This window comes from Symphodus melops, assembly GCF_947650265.1.
Source record: "Symphodus melops genome assembly, chromosome: 15".
In the NCBI taxonomy this organism is placed as follows: domain Eukaryota; kingdom Metazoa; phylum Chordata; class Actinopteri; order Labriformes; family Labridae; genus Symphodus; species Symphodus melops.
The window spans coordinates 16,326,754-16,349,205 of NC_136705.1; the positions used below are offsets into that span (position 1 = coordinate 16,326,754).

The 22,452-nt window shown below is 39.9% G+C and overlaps 1 protein-coding gene across 4 annotated transcripts in view; it reads left to right on the forward strand.

Moving 5' to 3' along the window:
• The window catches only part of ryr2b (ryanodine receptor 2b (cardiac)), a 56,765-nt gene extending 34,652 nt beyond the window's left edge, over positions 1 to 22,113 (forward strand). Inside the window, exons 68-102 of one of the 4 annotated variants that reach the window (XM_079363408.1) lie at positions 136 to 223; positions 349 to 435; positions 547 to 708; positions 825 to 887; positions 1,511 to 1,639; positions 1,967 to 2,079; positions 3,117 to 3,213; positions 3,749 to 3,879; positions 4,692 to 4,746; positions 5,057 to 5,110; positions 5,249 to 5,348; positions 5,535 to 5,614; positions 6,265 to 6,341; positions 6,648 to 6,721; positions 7,012 to 7,092; positions 7,472 to 7,560; positions 7,815 to 7,943; positions 8,663 to 8,767; positions 9,053 to 9,134; positions 9,231 to 10,507; positions 10,605 to 10,660; positions 10,754 to 10,874; positions 10,961 to 11,047; positions 11,368 to 11,580; positions 11,775 to 11,905; positions 12,053 to 12,095; positions 13,720 to 13,856; positions 14,593 to 14,653; positions 15,559 to 15,705; positions 15,896 to 16,030; positions 17,139 to 17,295; positions 17,527 to 17,591; positions 18,932 to 19,032; positions 20,063 to 20,114; positions 21,367 to 22,113. In XM_079363408.1, coding sequence (XP_079219534.1) covers positions 136 to 223; positions 349 to 435; positions 547 to 708; positions 825 to 887; positions 1,511 to 1,639; positions 1,967 to 2,079; positions 3,117 to 3,213; positions 3,749 to 3,879; positions 4,692 to 4,746; positions 5,057 to 5,110; positions 5,249 to 5,348; positions 5,535 to 5,614; positions 6,265 to 6,341; positions 6,648 to 6,721; positions 7,012 to 7,092; positions 7,472 to 7,560; positions 7,815 to 7,943; positions 8,663 to 8,767; positions 9,053 to 9,134; positions 9,231 to 10,507; positions 10,605 to 10,660; positions 10,754 to 10,874; positions 10,961 to 11,047; positions 11,368 to 11,580; positions 11,775 to 11,905; positions 12,053 to 12,095; positions 13,720 to 13,856; positions 14,593 to 14,653; positions 15,559 to 15,705; positions 15,896 to 16,030; positions 17,139 to 17,295; positions 17,527 to 17,591; positions 18,932 to 19,032; positions 20,063 to 20,114; positions 21,367 to 21,462 — 4,675 coding nt within the window. In that variant the 3' untranslated portion in view covers positions 21,463 to 22,113. The remainder of the gene's footprint in view (positions 1 to 135; positions 224 to 348; positions 436 to 546; positions 709 to 824; positions 888 to 1,510; positions 1,640 to 1,966; positions 2,080 to 3,116; positions 3,214 to 3,748; positions 3,880 to 4,691; positions 4,747 to 5,056; positions 5,111 to 5,248; positions 5,349 to 5,534; positions 5,615 to 6,264; positions 6,342 to 6,647; positions 6,722 to 7,011; positions 7,093 to 7,471; positions 7,561 to 7,814; positions 7,944 to 8,662; positions 8,768 to 9,052; positions 9,135 to 9,230; positions 10,508 to 10,604; positions 10,661 to 10,753; positions 10,875 to 10,960; positions 11,048 to 11,367; positions 11,581 to 11,774; positions 11,906 to 12,052; positions 12,096 to 13,719; positions 13,857 to 14,592; positions 14,654 to 15,558; positions 15,706 to 15,895; positions 16,031 to 17,138; positions 17,296 to 17,526; positions 17,592 to 18,931; positions 19,033 to 20,062; positions 20,115 to 21,366) is intronic. The other 3 variants (XM_079363410.1, XM_079363409.1, XM_079363411.1) reach the window with 3 other exon arrangements.
• Positions 22,114 to 22,452: the final 339 nt, after the last annotated feature.

Sequence of the window (22,452 nt, forward strand, 5' to 3'; positions counted from 1 at the left end):
GATCATTCGTCTACTGTAGTTTGGGCTTATTTACACAAGTGCTAGTTAGTTTGAGGTTTTCATTTTGCGTGTGAAGCTTTGCAGGAATCAAATCTGCAATATTAATGCAATGTGTTTTGGTCCGTCCTGTCTCAGAGCCAGCTGGCTAAAAGAGTCAAATCCTGATGCTGAGCAGCTGTTCAGCATGGTGGCAGAGGTCTTCACATTCTGGGCCAAATCACACGTGAGGATGTCACATTGAAGTGTTTTTTTTAAATCCTAACTTCTCTTGTAACTATAATACCATTTAGGTGAATGTTCCAAACTGATTAAAATATTTCTTTTCTCTACCTGTTTTTGCTACAACAGAATTTCAAATGGGAGGAGCAGAACTTTGTGGTCCAAAATGAAATCAACAACTTGGCTTTTTTAGTCAACAAAGACGACATGTCCAAGGTCGGCACTGTTTATAAATGCTTATTGTGACATTTTGCTGACCGCTAATGGCCAGGAGCTGAATCACTTTTTACTCATTAAGACCACCATTCATGGTTTTTCAATACTCAGTTCGACCATGACAAAAGGAGGATGAAGAGGAAGGGGGACTGTTATTCCACACACACCTCTCTCATAGTAGCTTCTATAAAGAGACTTCTCCCTGTGGGGCTGAGGGTTTGTTTTCACAACGACCAGATCCTTCTTGGGTTGGCAAAGAAGGGCTTCATCAAGGTCAGTTGACAATACCAGGTGGACAATAAATCCCAGTTCTGCCATGATTACAAAACCTTATGAGAATGTTCTCCGATATTCAAAATAAAATATTTCCCTTGATTTTCTTTCCAAAGAAAAAGACTGAAGATGAGATTCGAGAGGATGTGTTCAATTACCTCAAACATCTTCACAGCCAGGTAATGACTGTCACTGCACTTTTACTCTTTCTTTACAGTCAGACAGTATTTCCTGTATGTTAATTTTTAGGAGTATTGGTTGTTTTACATTTGTTTCTTCACTGCACATGTGTTGATATGCTACAACGTGTAAGGGATATTAAACTGTAGTGCCTGACCAATTTTATCATCTCAATCAGTACATCATTGTGCAAAAGAAACAACAATGGCACACTCACAATATTGTCTGCATGCAGTATGTGTTTATCTGTCAGTGATAAATATGAGTCTCTGAGTAAAACCAAACAAGTATTGCTTTGTCATGAGAACTGACACATTATTAAACTGGGCTGCTCACATTTTCTTCTCTGCCTTTCTCTATTCTAAAGGATTTATCATTGTTAAAAAGGAACAGTAAATTCAATAAAAGAAATGGAAACAACACTAACGAAACACATTCATGACAACTACTCTTTATTTTTTTTCAGCCTACTCCTTTCACTTCTTCCTTTTGTTCTGAGGTGCATGCTGCACTGCTAATTTTCTCACTCCCATAAACCTTATTTACCTGGACCTGGACCTTTCCTGCAGATTTTCTAAAAACACACCTTCAGTTAAATGGGGTTTTTTTGTTTTTGTTGCAGACTTCAAACTGCTTTGGGCAGGAGGCTGTTAATGCAGTACACCCACGCCTGCTTGGGACAATCGCCGAGACTAAGGGGACTGTCAACAAAATATTGGAGATTGCACGCGTCCTTTATTACCTGGATCAGGTGAGCTTTTAAAGCAGTATAAAAATTCTCAGTAAACCATTCAGGAGTGCAGTGAGTGTAAACACGGCTTAGTTCTTCAAGTTTCCGCCTCTGCATGCACTACCTGGCTTTTATTATTTAATTCTCTAATTCTCTTAGCTGTTTGATATTTAAAAGCTTTTGATTATTCCTAACACTTTTTTAATTTGAATATGCTACAGTCACGTTATGCCTGCAGCGCTAATGCATGGTAAGTAAGTGCATGATAATTCCTTGAAAGTTAACCTTGACAACCTGCACTGACAATGTGCACTAATTAATTTACAAATATTTTGGTCTTTGCTTCAGGTGGAACACCCTCACAAAACTAAGAAACCTTCTTGGCACAGGGTCTTATCCAAACAGAGGAAACGAGCGGTGGTGGCCTGTCTGAGAATGGCTCCTCTCTACAACCTTCCAAGGTGACAACAAAATGTGTAAATTGATATATATGTAGAGGATTTGCAACCACAGAAGCAATGGACGTGTTCAGCTTAATTAATAAGACATTTTGGACTGAAACAGACTTGTCAGAGGGAGAAGATTATCTGATGGCATGCCATTAAGGTTTGAGAGTCTTTAAAGTTGCGCTTGCAAAATAAAAAGTTGAGCTTGAAAGGAAGAATAAGGAAAGTAAGGCTAATGGACAAGTTATCCCTTCAGAGATTAATATTTGATCATAAATCCCCAGATAGAAGGAAAATGATATCACATTTTCTTACATTTCTTTCTTAACACTGAAGAAAAAAAAATCTACATGACAGGTAAAAATGATAAATATCCTGTATAAACTTTTACAGTAGTACCATCAGACAGCAAACCTTTCAATGTGTGCAATAGGTGGTACTGCATTGAGCAAGCGACAGTACAGTGATGGAGTGGTAATGTAAAACCTAATTAGGCACTGCCATGTCAGCTCTAGAGAGAGCACAGCCATTAGCATATAAAAGCCTTTTGGTTGCGAGTGGTTTCAAGGTGGTTTGTAGGCAGTAAATCGAAGCTTTATCAAAAGGAACTGGACTTAGATGAAGATCTTGAAGACGTTTCCACTCTCCTCCGAAAGGCTTCTTCAGTCCTAAACTAAATCGTGGACAGAGCTTGAAATGTAGCCTTCTGTGGATCATTAGCATGCTAATGATCCACAGAAGGCTACATTTCAAGCAATACAATGCTAATGATCGAGGGTGGTCACATGCTAGTTGAGTCTTTGAGTTATAGTTTCACTTACAGTTGCCAACAGGTTGTATAGAATTGTATTTTGGTGTTTGAGTCCTGTTAAACATGGAACACTCTTTTCTTTTTTTTTACTTGGCCAACATAACTATCTTCACATTGTGCTGGTATGAGAGGCCTTGATGAACGAGTACCAGCAATCACAGGCGCTTTCATAGTTTAATACTCAGCCTTATTTTCCTTTGAACGATAACGGATCACTTTTTACACTCCTCTTCCTCCTCAGGCACAGGGCTGTCAACCTCTTTATCCAAGGCTATAATAAATCCTGGATCTCTGCTGAGGACCACAGCTTTGAGGAGAAGCTTGTTGAGGATTTAGCTGTGAGTGACAAAAACAAACCATATCCACATCCGTAGTTTGGAAGAAGACAGACACTTTTTAAAGCGATGGAATACGCCACGTGCGTATTTGAGTTTACACAAATGTTATTGTGTTTTTTACATTGAACTGTGGCTCCACCTGATACTGTTTCACAGAATTTAGACAGGATTAGCAGAATGATGGAGACGTTACAACCTACAGTAAACCCTGCCTACAGGACACACTTCCCTTGAATATTTTCTATTATGTTCACTGACGTGTTAAAACATAACCAGGGACTTTGGCTTTTAGGATGTGAAGAAGTCGTCATAGTGTCAGACTTGTATCTTTTTCATCTATTATTTCTGGGCTCGTCCTTTTTACATCTTATCCTGCCTCCTGAGAACCCCCCCACCTCCGCCCCGCCCCCATCCCGCCATACGATGCATAAGTAAACAGGCAAGATTTCCCAGAATTTTAATAGGCGTCAGGAGTTCATGTGTGAAAAATGTCTCTCTCTCTCTCTCTCACTCGCTCTCTGTCTCTGTGCTGCAGAAAGGAGGAGTGCCAGAGTTGTGTGGAGGCGACAGAGAGGAAGAAAAGGATGTGGGAGACGATGCCAAACCAATCGATCCCCTCCTACAGCTCATTACACTTTTCAGTCGAAGCGCCCTGACAGAAAGGAGGTGTGTGTTTGTGTGGGTGTTCATTATAAAAGATCTCATGCAATAAAGACCCGATTCTGCTTCTATGACTGGTCTAACCTATCACCGGGAAAGTCGATACCGAATTGGTCTGAGGCAGGATTTTTGCTGTGGTTAATCTGTGATTATTACTTCATGTAGACTCAACCTGCAGAAAGGTGTATGATACAGCAACATAGTTTTTTATCTTCGAGGTTTTCAGTCTTTCAGGAAGTCTCTGTTGCAGGATCATATTAGGAAGTTGTACAAATAGTTTATCTCAGGTCTTTTAGGGAAAGCTGAAATGTGTTGCCGGTCTCTGAACACTCTGCTCGTCCTCCCCTCTCACATCATTACACAGAACTCTGGGATTAAGAGAATTGACCGGTCGACAGGGGTTACATTTAAACAGGTTGAATTCTTTTCTAGCTTTGGAGCAGGTAACATGTGCAGCCCAGGGTTCATCCTGAAGTCATCCTGTACTGAAAAATCCAGTGGGGGATCCTGCTCCCTTTAAATCCTGCTTCCTGGCGCAGACCTCAGGTGAACTGTTGAGGTCAATAAAAATGTTCAGTGCCACTGAGCAGTCCTGTGGGTAAAATACTCCAGGTCCACACAGCACTTTGTGGCTTTTCAAGGTGACGCTACATTAAACTTTGTAAACAAGCGGATCATGTTTAAGTGCTGTGAACAGATCTGCTGGGGCTTGGATGCATATTGACCGAGGAATCTTGTCATCGGCGAGCCATTTTTAGGTCTCTCAATCTTTCGGCACAGTGATACACCGTTAAACAATTTTCTCTCTTCTCTTGTAGCAGAACACTTGGAAATGACGGTCTTTATAAGTCCTATGCTGCAATCATGGCAAAGGTAAGATAGGATAATGACTCACCTTTCTTTAAAACAATACTAAACATTATGATGCAAAGCCTACAGTTTTACTAACCGTGATGTTCCATTCGTTGAGCAGTATTATTACACAGATATAATAACATTCGAATTTACATGTATTTAAAGATTGTCGGTTGTAGAGGACAGAGATAAGCACAGTGCTTGAGTTGAGACGCTAAAGTTCTTTTTTCAGGTTTGTAATTGTGACACTCGAGAAAGAGACAGACGCTTGTACAATGACTTTCCTCCCTCTTTTTGTTCTTATTCGTGGTTGATTGTTGGCTTTTAGAGCTGCCAAAGTGAAGATGCTGATGATGAAGAGCAGGAGGCCAAAAGCTTTGAAGTGGGTGAATTGACTCTTCAATTTTTTCAAATGCATTTTTTTTTTGGATGAAGAACAATAATGCATGAATACACTATTAACATCACATTTTAGTTTTAGTTTGAGATATCGTAATAAACATATTCTTCCTCGTTTCAGGAGAAGGAGATGGAGAAACAGAAGTTGCTTTACCAGCAGGCCCGGCTGCATTGCCGTGGAGCTTCTGAGATGGTCCTCCAAACCGTCAGTGCCAGCAAAGGTAGGAAAACCTTACATCCTTAAAAATTGAGGTCATTCTAATGCCTGGTTGTGTACAGTAAGCAACTGTCCGCTGATCAAAAACATCAGGAATGTGCCCAACTCCAACATCAGTAGCTGATTCATACTTTGAAGCTTTTTGTTAAAGTGCACCTCCCGATTGTGATCGATTTACACATCCCATCAGGGGCCATTGGTGCGATGATCGCCCCCACATTGAAGCTGGGCATAGCTGTTCTCAGTGGAGGGAATGCCACCGTTCAACAGGTACAAATCTACATGTTTTTTCCAACTCCTTCAAATTATTCAGCACGGTTCCTTGGATCTACTTGATAGGTTTACATATGGCCCAATGACGTTCATATCGTTAGACATAAGTGAGTTTTAAAAGTACATGGACAATATAAAGCTGCAGCTAGTAGTAAAAAAAAAAGCAGGATTCTTTATATAAGGAAAGCAAACTATACAATTTTAACCATAGGTATATACATGAACATAATATCAAACACTTTATTACAAACTCTGGGTCCAGATAAAAAAAATACAAAAGATATAAAACACGTGAAATGTAGAATGCAAGCTGTGACATATATAGACTGTGATGTTCTCATGGCATAGAAAAGAAAAAAGATGCATCTCTTTAATGGATGCAGATGAATGTTTTCATGTCATGGTGACTCTGTTGAAATATATGGTACCGTATATCTGTTGAAATGAAGAGAGCCTTTTCTTTTCCCTTTTCTGATCGCATTGCCTTTATATTCTTTGTCTTCTTATGAACAGAGACTTGATGCACAAACTCACTACAGCAAAGCTTGAAATGTGAAAAAAAGAAATGTTTTAACCTAATCACATCTACTTCAGATGAGATCCTCTTCCTTTTATCAGACCTTGTCTTTGATGCTTTTGTTGGACAGAAAATGCTGGATTATCTGAGAGAGAAGCAAGATGTTGGCTTTTTTCAGAGCATGGCTGGACTAATGATGTCATGTAGGTGAGTGAATGTAGGAACATTCGCTGTCAAATGTCACAAATGCAGGCAGGCCACATCTTCCGAATGATAAAAATAGTGAAAGCACTAAAGCTTTTTTTTCCTTTCTTTGTGTGTGTGTGTGTGTGTGTGTGTGTGTGTGTGTGTGTGTGTGTGTGTGTGTGTGTGTGTGTGTGTGTGTGTGTGTGTGTGTGTGTGTGTGTGTGTGTGTGTGTGTGTGTGTGTGTGTGTGTGTGTGTGTGTGTGTGTGTGTGTGTGTGTGTGTGTGTGTGTGTGTGTGTGTGTGTGTGTGTGTGTGTTTGTATCTAGTGTTCTTGATCTGAATGCATTTGAGAGACAGAACAAAGCTGAAGGATTAGGCATGGCCATGGATGAGAGCTCAGGTACTGAACTCCTATGGAAATCAAAACAGATCTCTGTGTGAAGCCATGTCATAGTAGAGAAGACAGCTGTGGGATTTCTGGTCTTGAAACTCAATCTGGAGTCACACTTCAAATTCATTTTTTCTCTTCAGTATTACCATCAGCTGTCTCTATTCATTCCAGTGTGGCTTAATGTTTCTGTCACTCTACCTCTAAATTCTTTATACATAAATTCACTCATTCATTAACAACTACTCTATTTGTTCCCCTTGTATTTCGCCCTTCACTTCCTATCTTTTCTTTTTCCCCAGGAGAGAAGGTGATGCCCGACAAAGATCTAACCTGCGACTTGTTCCGTTTTTTACAACTGCTCTGTGAAGGACACAACTCAGGTTATCTGACCTATCTTACAATTCTCTTACTTATTGTGACAAAGGTCACATTGATGATGATGTATAATCTTCTCAATCAAAACATAACAAAAGATGACATAGAAGCTCGCGGGGTGTCCTGGGAGTGAGTCTCTCTGCTATTCCCAACACACACACTTTACCTTTAAAGACTTTTCAAAATAAGGCGCCACATAATGTAACACACACTAAAACCTATGACATAACCATTTTTGAATATTTGTCTCTTTACAGCATCAAAAGCTAAACACTGACTCATCATGTCTGTGCCACATGCTGGCTTTGCTCTCACTGGTGTCCATTCTCTCATAACATTGTGAGATGTCTAATTCAGCATGCTCTTTCTTCTTCCACATGTTAGATTTCCAGAATTACCTGAGAACACAAACCGGTAACAACACCACTGTCAACATCATAATATCCACCGTGGACTATTTACTCAGAGTGCAGGTAAGCCGACAGTTACACACTCCTTAAGGATTTAAATGGCATTGTTTTCCAAACAGTAAATTATTTTACGATCATGATTCGTTGATCACTGCAGACCTTTGTTTGGCTACCTGCTGAATACAGATGTGTTCGTATTTGAAGATGCTGATTCATCACTTATAAAATCATGAAAAACCTTCAGTTACCTTGTCTATAAGGACGCTTGCGGTGTAAGCTCATTGACTCATCAAACATGTTTTTCTACCACACTGCAGGAGTCCATCAGCGACTTTTACTGGCACTATTCAGGGAAAGATGTGATTGATGCCCACGGCCAACAAAACTTCTCCAAGGCCATTGAAGTGGCTAAACAGGTCTTCAACACGCTCACAGAGTACATACAGGTCAGAGAGTTTCCATGACATGTTATAGTGTTACAGATAATCCTTTGAGCTTTGAGGCATGCACACATCTGCTTTGTGGCTCTTCACTGAATACACACTTCATTAGGTCCGCCTTTACTATCAAATTGCTTTTAATCCTACATGCTCTGTTATGTTATTCTACCGTTTACAAAGCTTGTCTTTGTTGACACTGTCTAAAAGAAGACTCAACTGAACTTCCTGTTTCATTCTGGACTTATTTGTGGCCGGTAATGGTACACTTGTGTTACAAAACATTAGAGTAAAACTGAAACTCGGTCCCTGTCATGTATGGAAAGTGAGTGGATAACAAATAAGGTACACCTTCCGATATGAAGCCATCCCTGCTGTCAAAACCAAATATGACAACCCCAATGATAAACACCTTTTTATTAACAAATCTCTGAACAACCAAGGTTGGCAAAATTCACATAGCTTCCATTCTGCATCTTTTAAATGATACAATCTCTGAAAATGATGAATATGGAGACCTTTAAAAAAACAATAGAACTTTAATTAGATATTTGAACCAGAGCTGCTACAAGCAAAGCGAGAGTGCAGCGCTGGTAGAGTGGAACAGAGAGGAATTGATGACAACCGCACTAAACATTATGGTTCACAACTGACTATTAAAAGCGGAGAAGTTGTTCCTGAATTCTACCTTTTGGATTGTGTCCTCCTCACATTGTCATCATATTCAGGGTCCATGTACCGGGAACCAACAGAGTCTTGCTCACAGTCGCCTGTGGGACGCTGTTGTGGGATTCCTCCATGTCTTTGCTCACATGCAGATGAAACTCTCTCAGGTATTGCACATGTATTTACTAACATTCTATATCTATATTTCATTTCCCTGCTTAATTATGCAGAAACATAACGCTGCTGACTCTGCTGCAGGGAAGAGCTTGTATTCTCATAGGCCTCATTTCAGTTATATTAATATATTAATAACTGACTGATTTTATTGTCAGTCACTCATTTCTGTGATTTCCTTCTTTATTTTGCTTTTTGTAAATAATTATACTAAACATTTAAATAAAAGGTCTGATTTTGCTATAAATTGAAGAATGAAGATTTTTCCTTCTGCACAGGACTCGAGGCAAATTGAGCTGCTGAAGGAGCTCATGGATTTGCAAAAGGACATGGTTGTGTTTCTGCTTTCCATGCTGGAAGGCAAGATATCCAATTATCCAACCGTATTTGTCGTAGTTTATCATTGTTCATTGGTAACAAATTAATGTTAATACATTTCTTTGCTCTACCATGCAGGCAACGTTGTCAATGGAATGATTGGAAAGCAGATGGTGGATATGTTGGTGGAATCATCAGGAAACGTTGAGATGATCCTGAAGTTTTTTGACATGTTCCTTAAACTTAAAGACCTCACCTCCTCTGAAGCGTTCAGGGCGTACGACCCCGATCATAAGGGATGCATCTCCAGGAAGGACTTCCAGAAAGCCATGGAGAATTCCAAGCGCTTCTCACAAACTGAGATTCACTTCCTCATCTCCTGCTCGGAGGCTAACGATAGCGATATTGTGAATTATGAGGCGTTTGTGGATCGCTTCCACGAGCCAGCCAAAGACATCGGTTTCAGCATTGCTGTTCTCCTCACCAATTTGTCCGAACACATGCCAAATGATGTAAGACTAAGGACATTCCTGGAACTGGCAGAGTGTGTCCTGACTTACTTCCAGCCCTATCTGGGACGTATAGAGATCCTCGGCAGTGGAAAGCGCATTGAACGCGTCTACTTTGAAATCAGTGAATCCAGCCGCACACAGTGGGACAAGCCTCAGGTGAAAGAGTCCAAGAGGCAGTTCATTTTTGATGTCGTCAATGAGGGTGGCGAGAAGGAGAAAATGGACATGTTTGTCAATTTCTGTGAGGACACCATCTTTGAGATGCAACTTGCCGCGCAGATATCTGGCTCTGACAGCGGAGAGAGGTGTGCTGAAAAGGAAGAAGGGAGTGAAGATGAAGGTCATGACAACAAAGGAATGTTTTTCCTCCTTCAGTGGATTTTATTGTTGACATCTTTACTTTCTGTCAAAAATCTGAAATCCATAATGAAGATGACCCTGAAGGATATCCTCATGTCACCTCTTTTCTTGCTTCAAGTCATTGTTATGGCTCAGGTTCGGTGTGTTTGTGCCATACTTCACAGCATCCTATATGTGCTGTATATAGCTTTCGTCAGTGGTGGGCTTATAGAGGCAGCCAAAAGGATGAGAATAGCTGACTTGCTGGGTGGGATCCTGGAACCAACTCTTGATGAGGTCATGGAGGTGCCAAGCGGTGTGGATCGGCTGAGGAAGTACTCTGCCAGTTTGTCTTCCCAGAGAGAGTTGAGGGAGATTGGGCAGGAGGCAGCTGTGACCTCCCCCACGGAGGTGGATGTGCTGTCAGACATATTTGGCCTCAAAGTGAAGAAAGAGGGAGGTCAATACAGACTTATAACACAAGACCTCACTGCCAGTCTGACTGACCTGTTCAACACAGCTTCCAGAACAATTTCCACCACTGATTTTCCTGAGAAGCATCAGGTGATAGTAATAGTTTTCCCTTTTTACTTTTTTTTTACGCGCTGCTTTGAAACAGATTAATATCAATTTTTGATTTCCCCACAAATTTTGTTTACAGCAGCTCCACACCACCACAGAGGAAAAAACAGAAGATGAGGAAATACTCGTCGCAAAGTACGTATCTTGCTCCCCCATTACATCCCGCATTAACTTCTTTTCAAATGAAAGCCATTTGACATTCCCCTGTTTGGCCGGTCCTGTTTGCAGAGGGAGGCAGGAAGCTGAAGCAGAATCAAGATCCAAGAAATGCTCTCACAAGTCAGAGGAAAAGGACAGCCAACGATCAGCTCTCTTGGAGATTATAAGCACTCACAACAAGAGCCTGCTGGTATTAAGTACACCCTTCAGTTTGCACGTGCAGCCACACAAACACAAAGGAAATAGACACCTGAATACCCTTTCTCTTTCCCCCAGAATTATTATGCAAGGAATTTTTATAATATGCGGCTGCTGGCTTTGTTTGTCGCCTTTGCAATTAATTTCATCCTCCTCTTCTACAAGGTGAGTGTTCTTGTGAGAGATATTCTTGACTACACCACTTTCATTGGAGTGTATTTGACAAGTAATTAAGTGTTCTTAATCAAATAGCAATTTTGACGTACTTGAGCCTAAAACGAGAGAATTGTTCAAACAGCATGCCATTATCATTTGTGATAGTTGTTATCCTTTCCATGAAAACTGTAATATAATCCGCTTCACTAAATATCACAAATAAATAAAAATCATTTTAGAGGTGTTTCATTTATTTTTGTGGATAGCACTGAATTATATTGAGTGTTTTGTCTTTGGTGCTGTCACTCTCTGTCCTACTTTCTTCCCAGGTTGCATCAATTCCTGCATCACAAGAAGAGAAAGAAGTGATCACATTTGACTACACTGAGGAACTGGGCTCTCCTGCTGAAGATGAAAATGAGGGTGGTGTTTATTTTGTGCTGGAGGAGAGCAGCGGATACATGGAGCCGTCACTCCATGTCCTGGCTGTAGCACACACAGTCATCGCCTTCTGTTGTATGATTGGTTACTACCGCCTTAAGGTACACCACAATGCACTTTGAATGATTTGTTTTATGAACTGTTTTTGCTTTTTTTTTTTTTTTCTACCAACAATGGCCTAAAGGCACATTTCTTACAAAGTCTTTTACAGTTTTGAATTTCTTAGATTTTAAGCTTTACCAACTAAACAAAATTTAAAAAAGTCAAGTAATATGTTTGTGCATATGATTGGCAGGTTCCATTGGTTATTTTCAAACGTGAGAAGGAAGTAGCTCGAAGGCTGGAGTTTGACGGACTGTATGTAACCGAGCAACCGCCTGAGGAGGACATCAAAGGGCAATGGGACCGCCTGGTCATAAATACACCGTATGTTCAGAATCACCTGATAAGCTGAGCTCATGTCATTTAATAAAAAAACATTTCTGACACTAATTATGAACCCACCAACGTCAACATTATTTCATATATAACACTATTTTTGATTAGTTTCTGTGTCTGTGTTTGTATTTTCAGATCCTTTCCGAGTAATTACTGGGATAAATTTGTGAAGAGGAAGGTAAGATCTTTGGAAGGCTTCAGCTGTAAGTTTTCACAGCAGACATATTTTATGTTTTAGTCTTAATGTGCCTATCCATGCCTGCTGTTGTGTTCATATTTCACTCAGTGATGCTGCACCAGGGACTAAATGAAATGTAATGAGCCATTTAATGGCATGTGTAATTATTCTGGGTTATCAAAATGCTTTGATTGTCTTCTTCTCTCCAGAGACAGTGCAACACTTTCTACTTCCTCATTCAGGTTGACTCTCCTGTTATGGAGACAGATGACATAGTTTTTTAAGTTTTCTTTAGTTTTAGAGACTCTTTTTAAGTCTTTGAGATGAAACTCCAATACTGTAACTGGGTTTAGTACTTAACAGATTAAAGCATTAAATCAGCAGAACCGGACATAAAAATCCCAGAGCCTTTAAATGTCTTCCGAAGAGCACAAATCTCCTCTACTCCCTAAATTGAAGTAGGGAGTAGCAGCTCATCAGTCTGATCAACTCATTAGATGAGGTACTAGTAGTCTGTCAAATATAAAGCTATACACTGAATGTCCAACCAGTCGTCTGTGAAACATTACCTAATGAAAAACAAGTGGACAATACTATTCTGGCTACAAACAGAATCAAGAATTATTTTGAGACCAAAATCATGTCCCTTGCCATCAAATGTCGTGTTTACATGTAGATAAATTGGTGACAGTGGCCTGACAGGGGCTGCCTAAGCTTTTTGTAATAGGTTAGAAAATCCTGTCAACCTAACATTCTTTGAAATATACTATACATATCTTGTAGTTGTAATGTATAATAAAACTGTTTTTGCACATGTATGTTAATGTAAGTAGCCCAGGTGTTAATATTATTCTGAATGGTTAGTCTGTCTTTTTTTGTAACCTTACCATTTAATAGATTTGTGTTTAAAGGTGCTTTTGCCTTGAGCTTATTTCTCTCTGTCTGCCTCCTGGTCTATTTAAAAGTTTGTCTTACGCCGCCTCATTGTATTTTATATTGTGCACTGCATCACTTTGAGAGCCAATAGTTAAATTGATAGTGTAATGCCTTGCAGTGGTTCTGGTAATCCACTGCTGTGTTTGGAAGATGTGAATATTGCCTCCCATCAGTGTTTATTTTGGCAATAACAAAATGGCCCTCTAATAAATCTTGACTTTGGATGGCTCCTGTTTTTATTCAATAAATAAAGAAGCACAAAGTTTCAAGCCCCACGATAACAAACTTTGCGTCCTCCATAGCCGAGGTTCAGCTAACATCAGCAATCATATAGGAAGATGAAGATTGTAGCGAGGAGAGATCAATATGCATAATATATACACTTTACGAATGCAAGGGAATAATGCAGATCAGCGTTACATTAGACATTGGCACAACCACCAAACCACTTTGAGGGATTGCAGTCTCTATGGTCCTATAAGAAGAAGCAGTGCAGGTATAATAAAATCCAGGACTTTTCGTTCAGTATCTATTAGCAGCACATTCTTACTGTCAGCAGAACAAAGATGCCAGCTCACCAGGCACAGGTGGTGCAGAATAATTCCCTCATGTAATTGGTTATTCAGATGGAAAAACTCAAAGGATTGTTGTTTAAGTCACTGTGTAAACATGTCTTTTTCTCCGTCAGGTGATGGATAAGTACGGTGACTTTTATGGCTGTGAGAAGATCAGTGAGCTCCTGGGTCTCGACCAAACCGCTTTAGACTTCAGCTCGGAGAGAGAAGAAAGGATGAGGCTCAAGAGAGACACTGCCTGGAGTGCTCTGTGAGTTGAAAAAAAAACCCCAAACAGAAGGTTTTCCCTTTCTGCATTCATGAGGGATTTAGGGGGAAACTTTAGCCACCTAGTTTTGTCATTTATTGTGCCTCATATGCAGTTTCATACTTAAGGATGTTTTGTTGAATTAAATAGAACTTTAAATAGATTTGTCTTATTTTATACAATGAGGCATAAATAATCAGGTATTAATGTTTGTCCCATTGTAATTATACATCATTGTCAGTTATAGATCAATAGGTCTTGTATGTGGTGATCTAGCATGCAAGGAACAGGTGGCTGTAAACAAAGCAGCTTGCTTTCTCTGTAGGTTTGTTTCATGCATGTTTTCATACTAGGAGCCAGATATTGATGAAAATGACAAATCAATACAGTCATGTATTGAATCATTCTTTATTCATTTTACCCTCGAATTGACTAGAAATCCTCAATTAAGTGACAAAAATGTTACGTCCAGCTCTTGTTCCTCATCCCTTGATGTTACAGTGCAGCTAGTTGAGTATTTATATTCGTTGCTGTTATTAATAGCCATTTCACTAAAATATGTCTGTGACTCAAAGTGGAGGCCAGACGAAAGCAGGTCAAGGAAAATTATGGTGTGCTTAAGGGAGAACAGGACATTCAGAGATGAAGCCACATCATACACGGGCTCTCTACGGAGGGACTCTGTGACATGGTGTCTGATTTTACTCATGCGTCTTTGTGACCATCGTGTTTATTTCAGATTTCACTCAGTTGACGTGAAGTACTTGGTCTGGAAACTAGGAGTTGTGTTCACTGACAATGTAAGTTTGGTTCTGTCAATATTCAAACTTCTAATGCCATTTTACTGTTTCCCAAAATAACAAGATAAAGGTGTCCCAACTTCTAATTTAATTCAACAGATCATTGGATGTTATTAATAATGTGTGTGTAAAGTCTGTTTGATATAAGACCATAGCTAATGTAAAATCTATATAATATAAAGACTGTATAAGACAGTCTTTTAATACCTGACGGCACTTTTTCATCCAAAAAGTCGTCTGCATCCTATCTACCAATGTGAACAATGTACCAGTATAAAATGCAGACACAGGCGCCCTCATGACTGTAACTGCCACCATCACTCAGTGCGTGCAACATGACACTATCAAAACATTCCTTGTGCATTGCTGTGTTGGGATACACAGGCCTGAGCTGTCACTTTTTAACACTTTCCCTCTCCCATCAGGTCATAGTCCTGTATTTAAACAATACGGTGGTATACTGTTAAGATTTAAAAAAACAAAAAATAACCTTTGTAGAGTTCAGGACTAACAAACGGAGGTGAGCAGCAGCGTGACTCACAGGCTGTGGGTCCATATTTCAGAACTTTCGCTGCAGGCGGAGAGCGCAACAACAGATGGTATTAAGAGCGACACATCTGCACAGAAACTGCATCTTTAAGACTTTGATCAACCTTTTTTTTTTTCATTTTAGGAAACCCCAAAAATACTGGTGTGACTTTCATACTGGATTTTACAGTAATTGGTCTTATCTCTTGTGCTACTGTACCAAGATTAGTTAAATACAAAAGCACATGCTGCAGAAGTGACAGAAGCAATATCCTGTGACTCCGCCTTATCTAAAACACACATTTGTCTCTCTATCTGTCCTAGTAATCTATACTGCCTGATTTTATGTGTATGTTTCCTCCTCTGTGTGCTCACAGTCCTTTTTGTACTTGGCCTGGTACATGACCATGTCAGTTTTGGGTCATTATAACAACTTCTTCTTTGCTGCCCACCTTTTGGACATCGCCATGGGCTTTAAGACACTTCGCACAATCCTTTCTTCTGTCACACACAATGGGAAGCAGGTGTGTGTGGCCCTGTCTTTAATTCTTTATCCATCTGTCCTTAATGTGTGTTCAGAGATGTAGTTTGGTTGGGATGTTTGCTTTCACGCTTCAGGGTTGTATTGGGGCTTTTCCAAGATGAAGAAGCGTATTAAAGCCCATCTGCCTGTGTGGAGCATTTTGTAATTATGCATGTGTGTGTGTCTGTCAGTTGGCCCTGACTGTTGGCCTGTTGGCGGTTGTGGTGTATCTCTACACTGTTGTGGCCTTCAACTTCTTCAGGAAGTTCTACAACAAGAGTGATGACGATGACACGCGGGACATGAAGTGCAATGACATGCTTACTGTGAGTAAAGTGTGTGTGTTGGCACACACACACAAACACACACAAACTGTCTCTCCTCCTTCCTCTATCTTCTTTTATCTGTCCTCTCTGTTTATCTCTCTAATACAAATTCAGCGACACCTCATTTTCAACCCACTCAAAGTGAAAGCAGAGAGGGAGGATTCTGACGGTGATCCCCATTGTTGAAGTGGGCGCAGCCTCTTGACTTGTCCTTCATACTTTTCCATTAAATGACCAACAGACGGATACAAACAGCTCTTGAAGCCTCAGCTTTGCGCTTTGTTTGGCCATTCAAAATCCAACACCTCGGCTTACTGCTTTCTTCTAAAGTGGACTCGACTGTCACTCACACACGCAGCGGAATGAGAAGTGATATTATTTAGATAAAACCCTCCTTGTATCATTTAGGCAACAATAGGATGTTCAAGTAAATCCTGGTTCACACCAACTGTGTAAATGCTCTGTCTTTATCCACAGCTATTTCCTATTCTTTTCCATTTTAACCCCACAACCAACATTATTTAGATGAGGAAAGTCTAAAATGGAATATGTTAGCCACTATAAACAGAATGCTTCTCTATATCTATTTGTGTGTATCGAAGAAATTAAGGAGCCCCAAAAAACAAAAAAGAAACCTAATCCTTCCACAATTTGTATGTTCTTTAAAAGTTGAGCTGTGAATTTCTAACTTGTTTTCCTTCATATTCCTTGCTGAAAATATCCTTGGCACCTTGCTCAATCGCCTGAAAGCTAATTTTTCTTACCTCATACTCTTACATAATATCCTTGAGGGGACAAAATGTCTAGGGGGAACACTAAGGATTTAAAAAGCCCTCACATATTCTGTACAACTGTTCAAATTCTGCCTGTCTGAATCTTCTAAAAGCCCCTGGAAAAGCAACCCATAACAGAGACGGGGATGAAAATGCATGAAATATATTCTTAAAGTTTGGAGACACCGTACTGTAGCCCTCCTTAAATACTTAACATTGTTTCCCCCTTGTCTCCAACCTTGTCAGAAACAAGTGTGACATGAGGAGTTTGAGGTAAGAATGTCCTCAGCCTCAAGTGAAATGCACATGAGGACTGAAAGTGTTGTTTCTTTCAGTGCTACATGTTCCACATGTATGTGGGAGTGCGTGCCGGCGGGGGCATTGGAGACGAGATTGAGGACCCAGCTGGAGATGAGTTTGAAGTGGAACGCGTTGTCTTCGACATCACGTTTTTTTTCTTTGTCATCGTCATCCTCCTGGCTATCATCCAGGGTGCGTCACACACACTTCACTTGTTTCACGAGCACAGCTCAGCTTGAGGAAATGTAAACGTGCATTATCATGCACATCACACACATACAAAATGTTCACCTTGTTGACTACAAGGCATCTAATGTTTTTTTTATGTGGAAGTGAATTCACAATTGTTATTCAGAGACAAGCACAGCCATACACATGCCTATCTGTACACCAACAGATGCACAATCTTCAACTTTCTTTCAGGCTTGATAATTGATGCCTTTGGGGAGCTGCGTGACCAGCAAGAGCAGGTGAAAGAGGATATGGAGGTGAGCGTTGACACTCTGTCTCACACAATTTAATCGCTGGCAGGATATAAAGAACATAAGAATCCAAACCATTTGGATGAACGATGTTATTAAGGTTTAACAGTATCCACTGTTTGGTCAGCTGTTTAGGGACGGTGAAGGATAAATGCACAAAGTCAGTAGGAAAGTAAGATCCTCGCAGGGCAGGCTGGCTATCTCCCACCGTCCAAAGAAATGCTTGTTAGGTTAATTGGTGATTCTACATTGCCTGTAGGTGTGAATGTGAGTTGGTTGTCTGTCTCTGTACGTCAGTCCTGTGATTGACTGGCAGCCCATCCAGGGAGTACCCTGTCTGTCACCCAAAGCGGGGAAAGTGATATAGATAATCGATGGATGAAGCCTAATAGATTACTAAAATACAAATTAAAATGCATTTTATCTTACTCACATCTCCAAAACCTGAAATGCTGAGAGATGCTAAACCACAGTTGAGTGTAACTGGTCTTTTTGAAGCCTGTTGAGTGGCTTAATCGAGAAGCCACATCGACAACAGCCCTCAGCAGCTCGCCTCTTAAAGCTGCAACAGGTGCAAACCGTATCCCACCACAGCAGAATCTGCAGGGAGGACAAGTGAGGTTAAGAGAGTTTTCTGGTGTGGCTAAGCGAGCTGACAATAAGCAGCAGGCATTTAATGAAAACAGGCCAACGGGTCCAAAGGTGCAGGAGCAACAGGAAGATAATTAAAGGCTGGATTGCTTCGGCAACAAGGCGTCACAGAGGATCTGACACGGACAGGAAAATATGAAGGATTCACCTGTGCTGTCACTGAACACATAGTTGTTACAGCCACTATCACTTAACAAATGCATTGCTTTGTAAGGAAAAACAAGATGGCGAAGGGCTAATGAGAACAGAAGCAAGCCAGGGCTCAGACACATTTATGACTCTGATTGAAATGTTTTCTCATTCATCTGCTTTATATCAGTGTTTTCTTTTTCTCCTACCGTGAAACATTTACTATTCTGGTTTTTCAAAGAAAAATGCATAATGTAAGAATCCAAAACACAAGTTCATTTGCATTCAATTGCAAAAAAATAAAATAAAAGGCCTTATCAGGAAAAGTGGAAATAGTTTGACTGTTTAGTACCCCCATAATGAGGCAAATTCTCTGCAGATATGCCCCCCAAAGAACTTGTGGACCAGTGAGTAGCGAGTTTTTATTTAGATTAAATCACGTTTGTGTCACGCCGCACTAAACCCCTCTGGTCTTGAAGTTTTCCTCAAAGTTCTCCAGAGAACATCATGTATGTTTCCAGTCTATTTCATGAACCTTTACATCTTTTTTATCTCTCCTCCTGCAGACCAAATGTTTTATATGTGGAATGGGCAGTGAATACTTTGATAAAATCCCCCATGGCTTTGAGACTCACACTCTTCAGGAACACAACCTGTCCAACTATCTGTGAGTCTGTCAATGCCCACTAACATGTGTGCCTCGGGTTGCCAGTGTCTCAGAATAAACTTCTACAAATACATAAAATGCACAACTTCAGATGATACTGAATGGTCGAGATTTATCGTGAGACCTTTCACAGTTATTATGACGTTTGAATATTCTGCATGCTCCACTATCACTAAACACTGAAAGAAACACAACAGCAATATGACGTTGCATCTTTTTTAGTTTTGTTTAATCCACCTTGTGAACATTAAAACTTTATACAATTTGTGTTATTCTGTTTTGGGCCTGATCTTAATGTTATATCTACTTCCCACATTAACCTGTGTTAACCGAACATGAAATACTCCAGACTTTCAATTATCATTAATTACTATTTAGCTAATTTAGTAACCGCACGTCAATTTGATGTTTATAGTGACGATCAGGTCAAATTGTGAAACTGAAAATCTGTAGTAAAAGATTTTATATCTGTTGACTGTGTGAAAGCAAAAAAGAAAAATGTTTTTGTCAGAGTGAGATAATACTTTTGAACAGAATAACCAACATTAAAGTTTCATAAAATGTCATAAATCAAGAAAGAATCAAACATTTTTATCCGTTTTTAAAATTCAAATATTTAACTTTGGTGCACACACAACTCATTCTGTTTGTTATTGGTTAAATGAAAGGTTATTTGTTTGAGGCTATAACATCTCAAACCGTTGCCACATCAATAATTGCCACCGGCAAAAGCATGTTAAGCCTAATTATTATAGATTATCTAACTTGTGTCGACATCCTCCGACAGAGGGACTTTTTCCTGCTTATTTCTTTGTATGCATTATAATATGTTATGTTAAATGTTAACATTACTTTCAAGAAAATTAACCCAAATAGTCAAAATAGAGCAGCATCTCTTAGTCACACCTCCAGTGAATTAGCTGTTTGTCCTCTCAACTTAACACTCTTGATTTAATGGATCTCTCTCTGTTCTCGTGTGTGGTTGAGGTATTGTGGTGGCCACATGATTAATTTTGTTGTTTCTTTACAGATTTTTTCTGATGTACCTTATAAACAAGGATGAAACTGAACACACAGGGCAGGTATAATAACCATTTCTCCTGTTGTATTCCTTTTTTTTGTTCAATCACAGAAAAGGTATACTGTTTAAGCTGTTACACAGTTCATATGTCAGTCCCTAAATCCACATTACTTTATACATCCTCTCACACAGCTTCAAGCTTGTATCGTTGACCTTTCAAAATTCCAGCATTTGTCATGTCTGTGACAAAGCTGTAGTGTAACCTTTTCAACGAAGAGAGGATCAGTATTCACACTGTCTCTCAAAAGTGTTATCACTACCAGCACCCACATTTTATGATAATACACATGCCAAGACATTCCTGTTCGTTTTAATTTCTGTTTTACCCCCTAAAACCTTGCCAGTGGGCAATGTTTGAGTTTTCCCCTGACAGTGAGCAAGTCATCCTTCTGCTTGTCTTCACATTTTTATCTATACAACAGAACAGAGGAGTTAACTATCTCATGCTTCACACTCGGTCTCAGGAAACCTTTCAAAAAAAAATAAGGCCCTGCAAGAAGAAGAGCATACTGGTGAACAGAAAACATAATGCAGCCATTTCATTATGTGCAAGGAGATTGTTGAAGTTCAGTGCAGACAGTCTATGCACTGTGCACCGGTCACAGGATATGAACATCAACACCCCTCTCCCACTCACTCAAGATGAATTCTGCAGTGGTTAGCTTGTGCTATCCTGCTTAATTAACAGCTTTTCCATAAACCACAAGCGTATTAGCCCTTTTCTCAGGTAGTTGTGCTGTAGATTTAAGCAGCAAACGTTTAGCAAAAAAAGTTTTGAAGATAAGGAAAGTGCAATAATTATAATATACTGAACTAAATCAAAATGTCCCTCCATCACATCTTGTTTCTGCAGCATAATTAACCACGAAACCCACAAAATGTTCATATTTCAAATAACTACCTTTTACAATATTTTTCTCCTCGTGTCTCAAAAGTGAAACTGAATAGTTCGTCATTGGAACTCAAACGAAGAAGCTGACATTTTGCACAGCTACATTAAGTCATAAACCAGACAACTATCTGTGATCATTTCAGGGTCATCTTCCCCCAATGCATAAATATTAACACATTCTAAGTAATCATTAAAATCCGATAAACTAGATTGTGGTTATAGATATGCATGCTTGATTAACCCTCTCTAAAAATAGTGCAAACCCTGTGTTTTATTGATCTTTGCTCGCCGTCAAAGAATGGACACGAGAGGCATTACTGATGACTCTGCAGATAAATTACCGCTCTGTTGTCTTTGCCAGGAATCCTTTGTGTGGAAAATGTACCAGGAGCGTTCCTGGGAATTCTTTCCTGTGGGAGACTGTTTCCGTAAGCAATATGAGGATCAACTGGGATGAAAAGAAATCAGAGAGATCTAAAGCCTCCATAGATAACTCCATCACGCAGAAGCCATTTTGATTGAATATCTTTGACTCACTGAATTATCTTGACTTCTCATGTCTGCACCACATTGATTTTTAGAGTGATTTTCTATACTTTATTCTTGTCTCAGTCTTTCTTTTATATGCTTTCTATACTTATGCACAGAAGCATTCATCTAATGATTGGAAAACTAACGAAGGTGGAGTCTGATTCCGATGTGCTGTTTAGATGTGTCTCAGTGTAGCTAGTGTTTTTTTTTTTAATGAAGTGATTTGTCTTTGTAATTACAGCCTCCCATCCCTCTCCCCTGGGTGACATCCAGATAAACACTTTCCCTATGGCCTTTGTTCGTTGTCACCCTCCTCTTGTCTGCTCTGCTTGTCTCTTTAGGCCCCCCTCTCTCCTGCAGTTTTTCTCTACGACTCTCCATTTATCCTCAGCTCCTTCTCATGATCAGTCACGATGTAGCGTGACAGCAGCTCTCTGTGTGCTCAACTCCAAATATTGCCATAGAAGCGTATAACCTAACTTAATGACACTATTGGCCGCTGTCTCTGATGGCAGAGAACAACTCTGGGGATCCTCTGGCATAACTTGGTGACTAAAAGAGCGTAGCAGGTGTTATCTGAGTGTTTAAAAAGTGTGTGTGTGTGTGTGTGTGTGTGTGTGTGTGTGTGTGTGTGTGTGTGTGTGTGTGTGTGTGTGTGTGTGTGTGTGTGTGTGTGTGTGTGTGTGTGTGTGTGTGTGTGTGTGTGTGTGTGTGTGTGTGTGTGTGTGTGTGTGTGTGTGTGTGTGTGTGTGTATAGAACTCAGCAGCAGGATGACAGGTGTGCGAGGGCCACCTACAGATACTGTCCTCATTATAGAGAGGTCAAACATCAAGCTTACACAGGTCTGTAACTTTGATGTTTTCATGTTGCTTTTGAGCAATGACTTTATAACTCATTAGCAGATGAGTAAAGGAG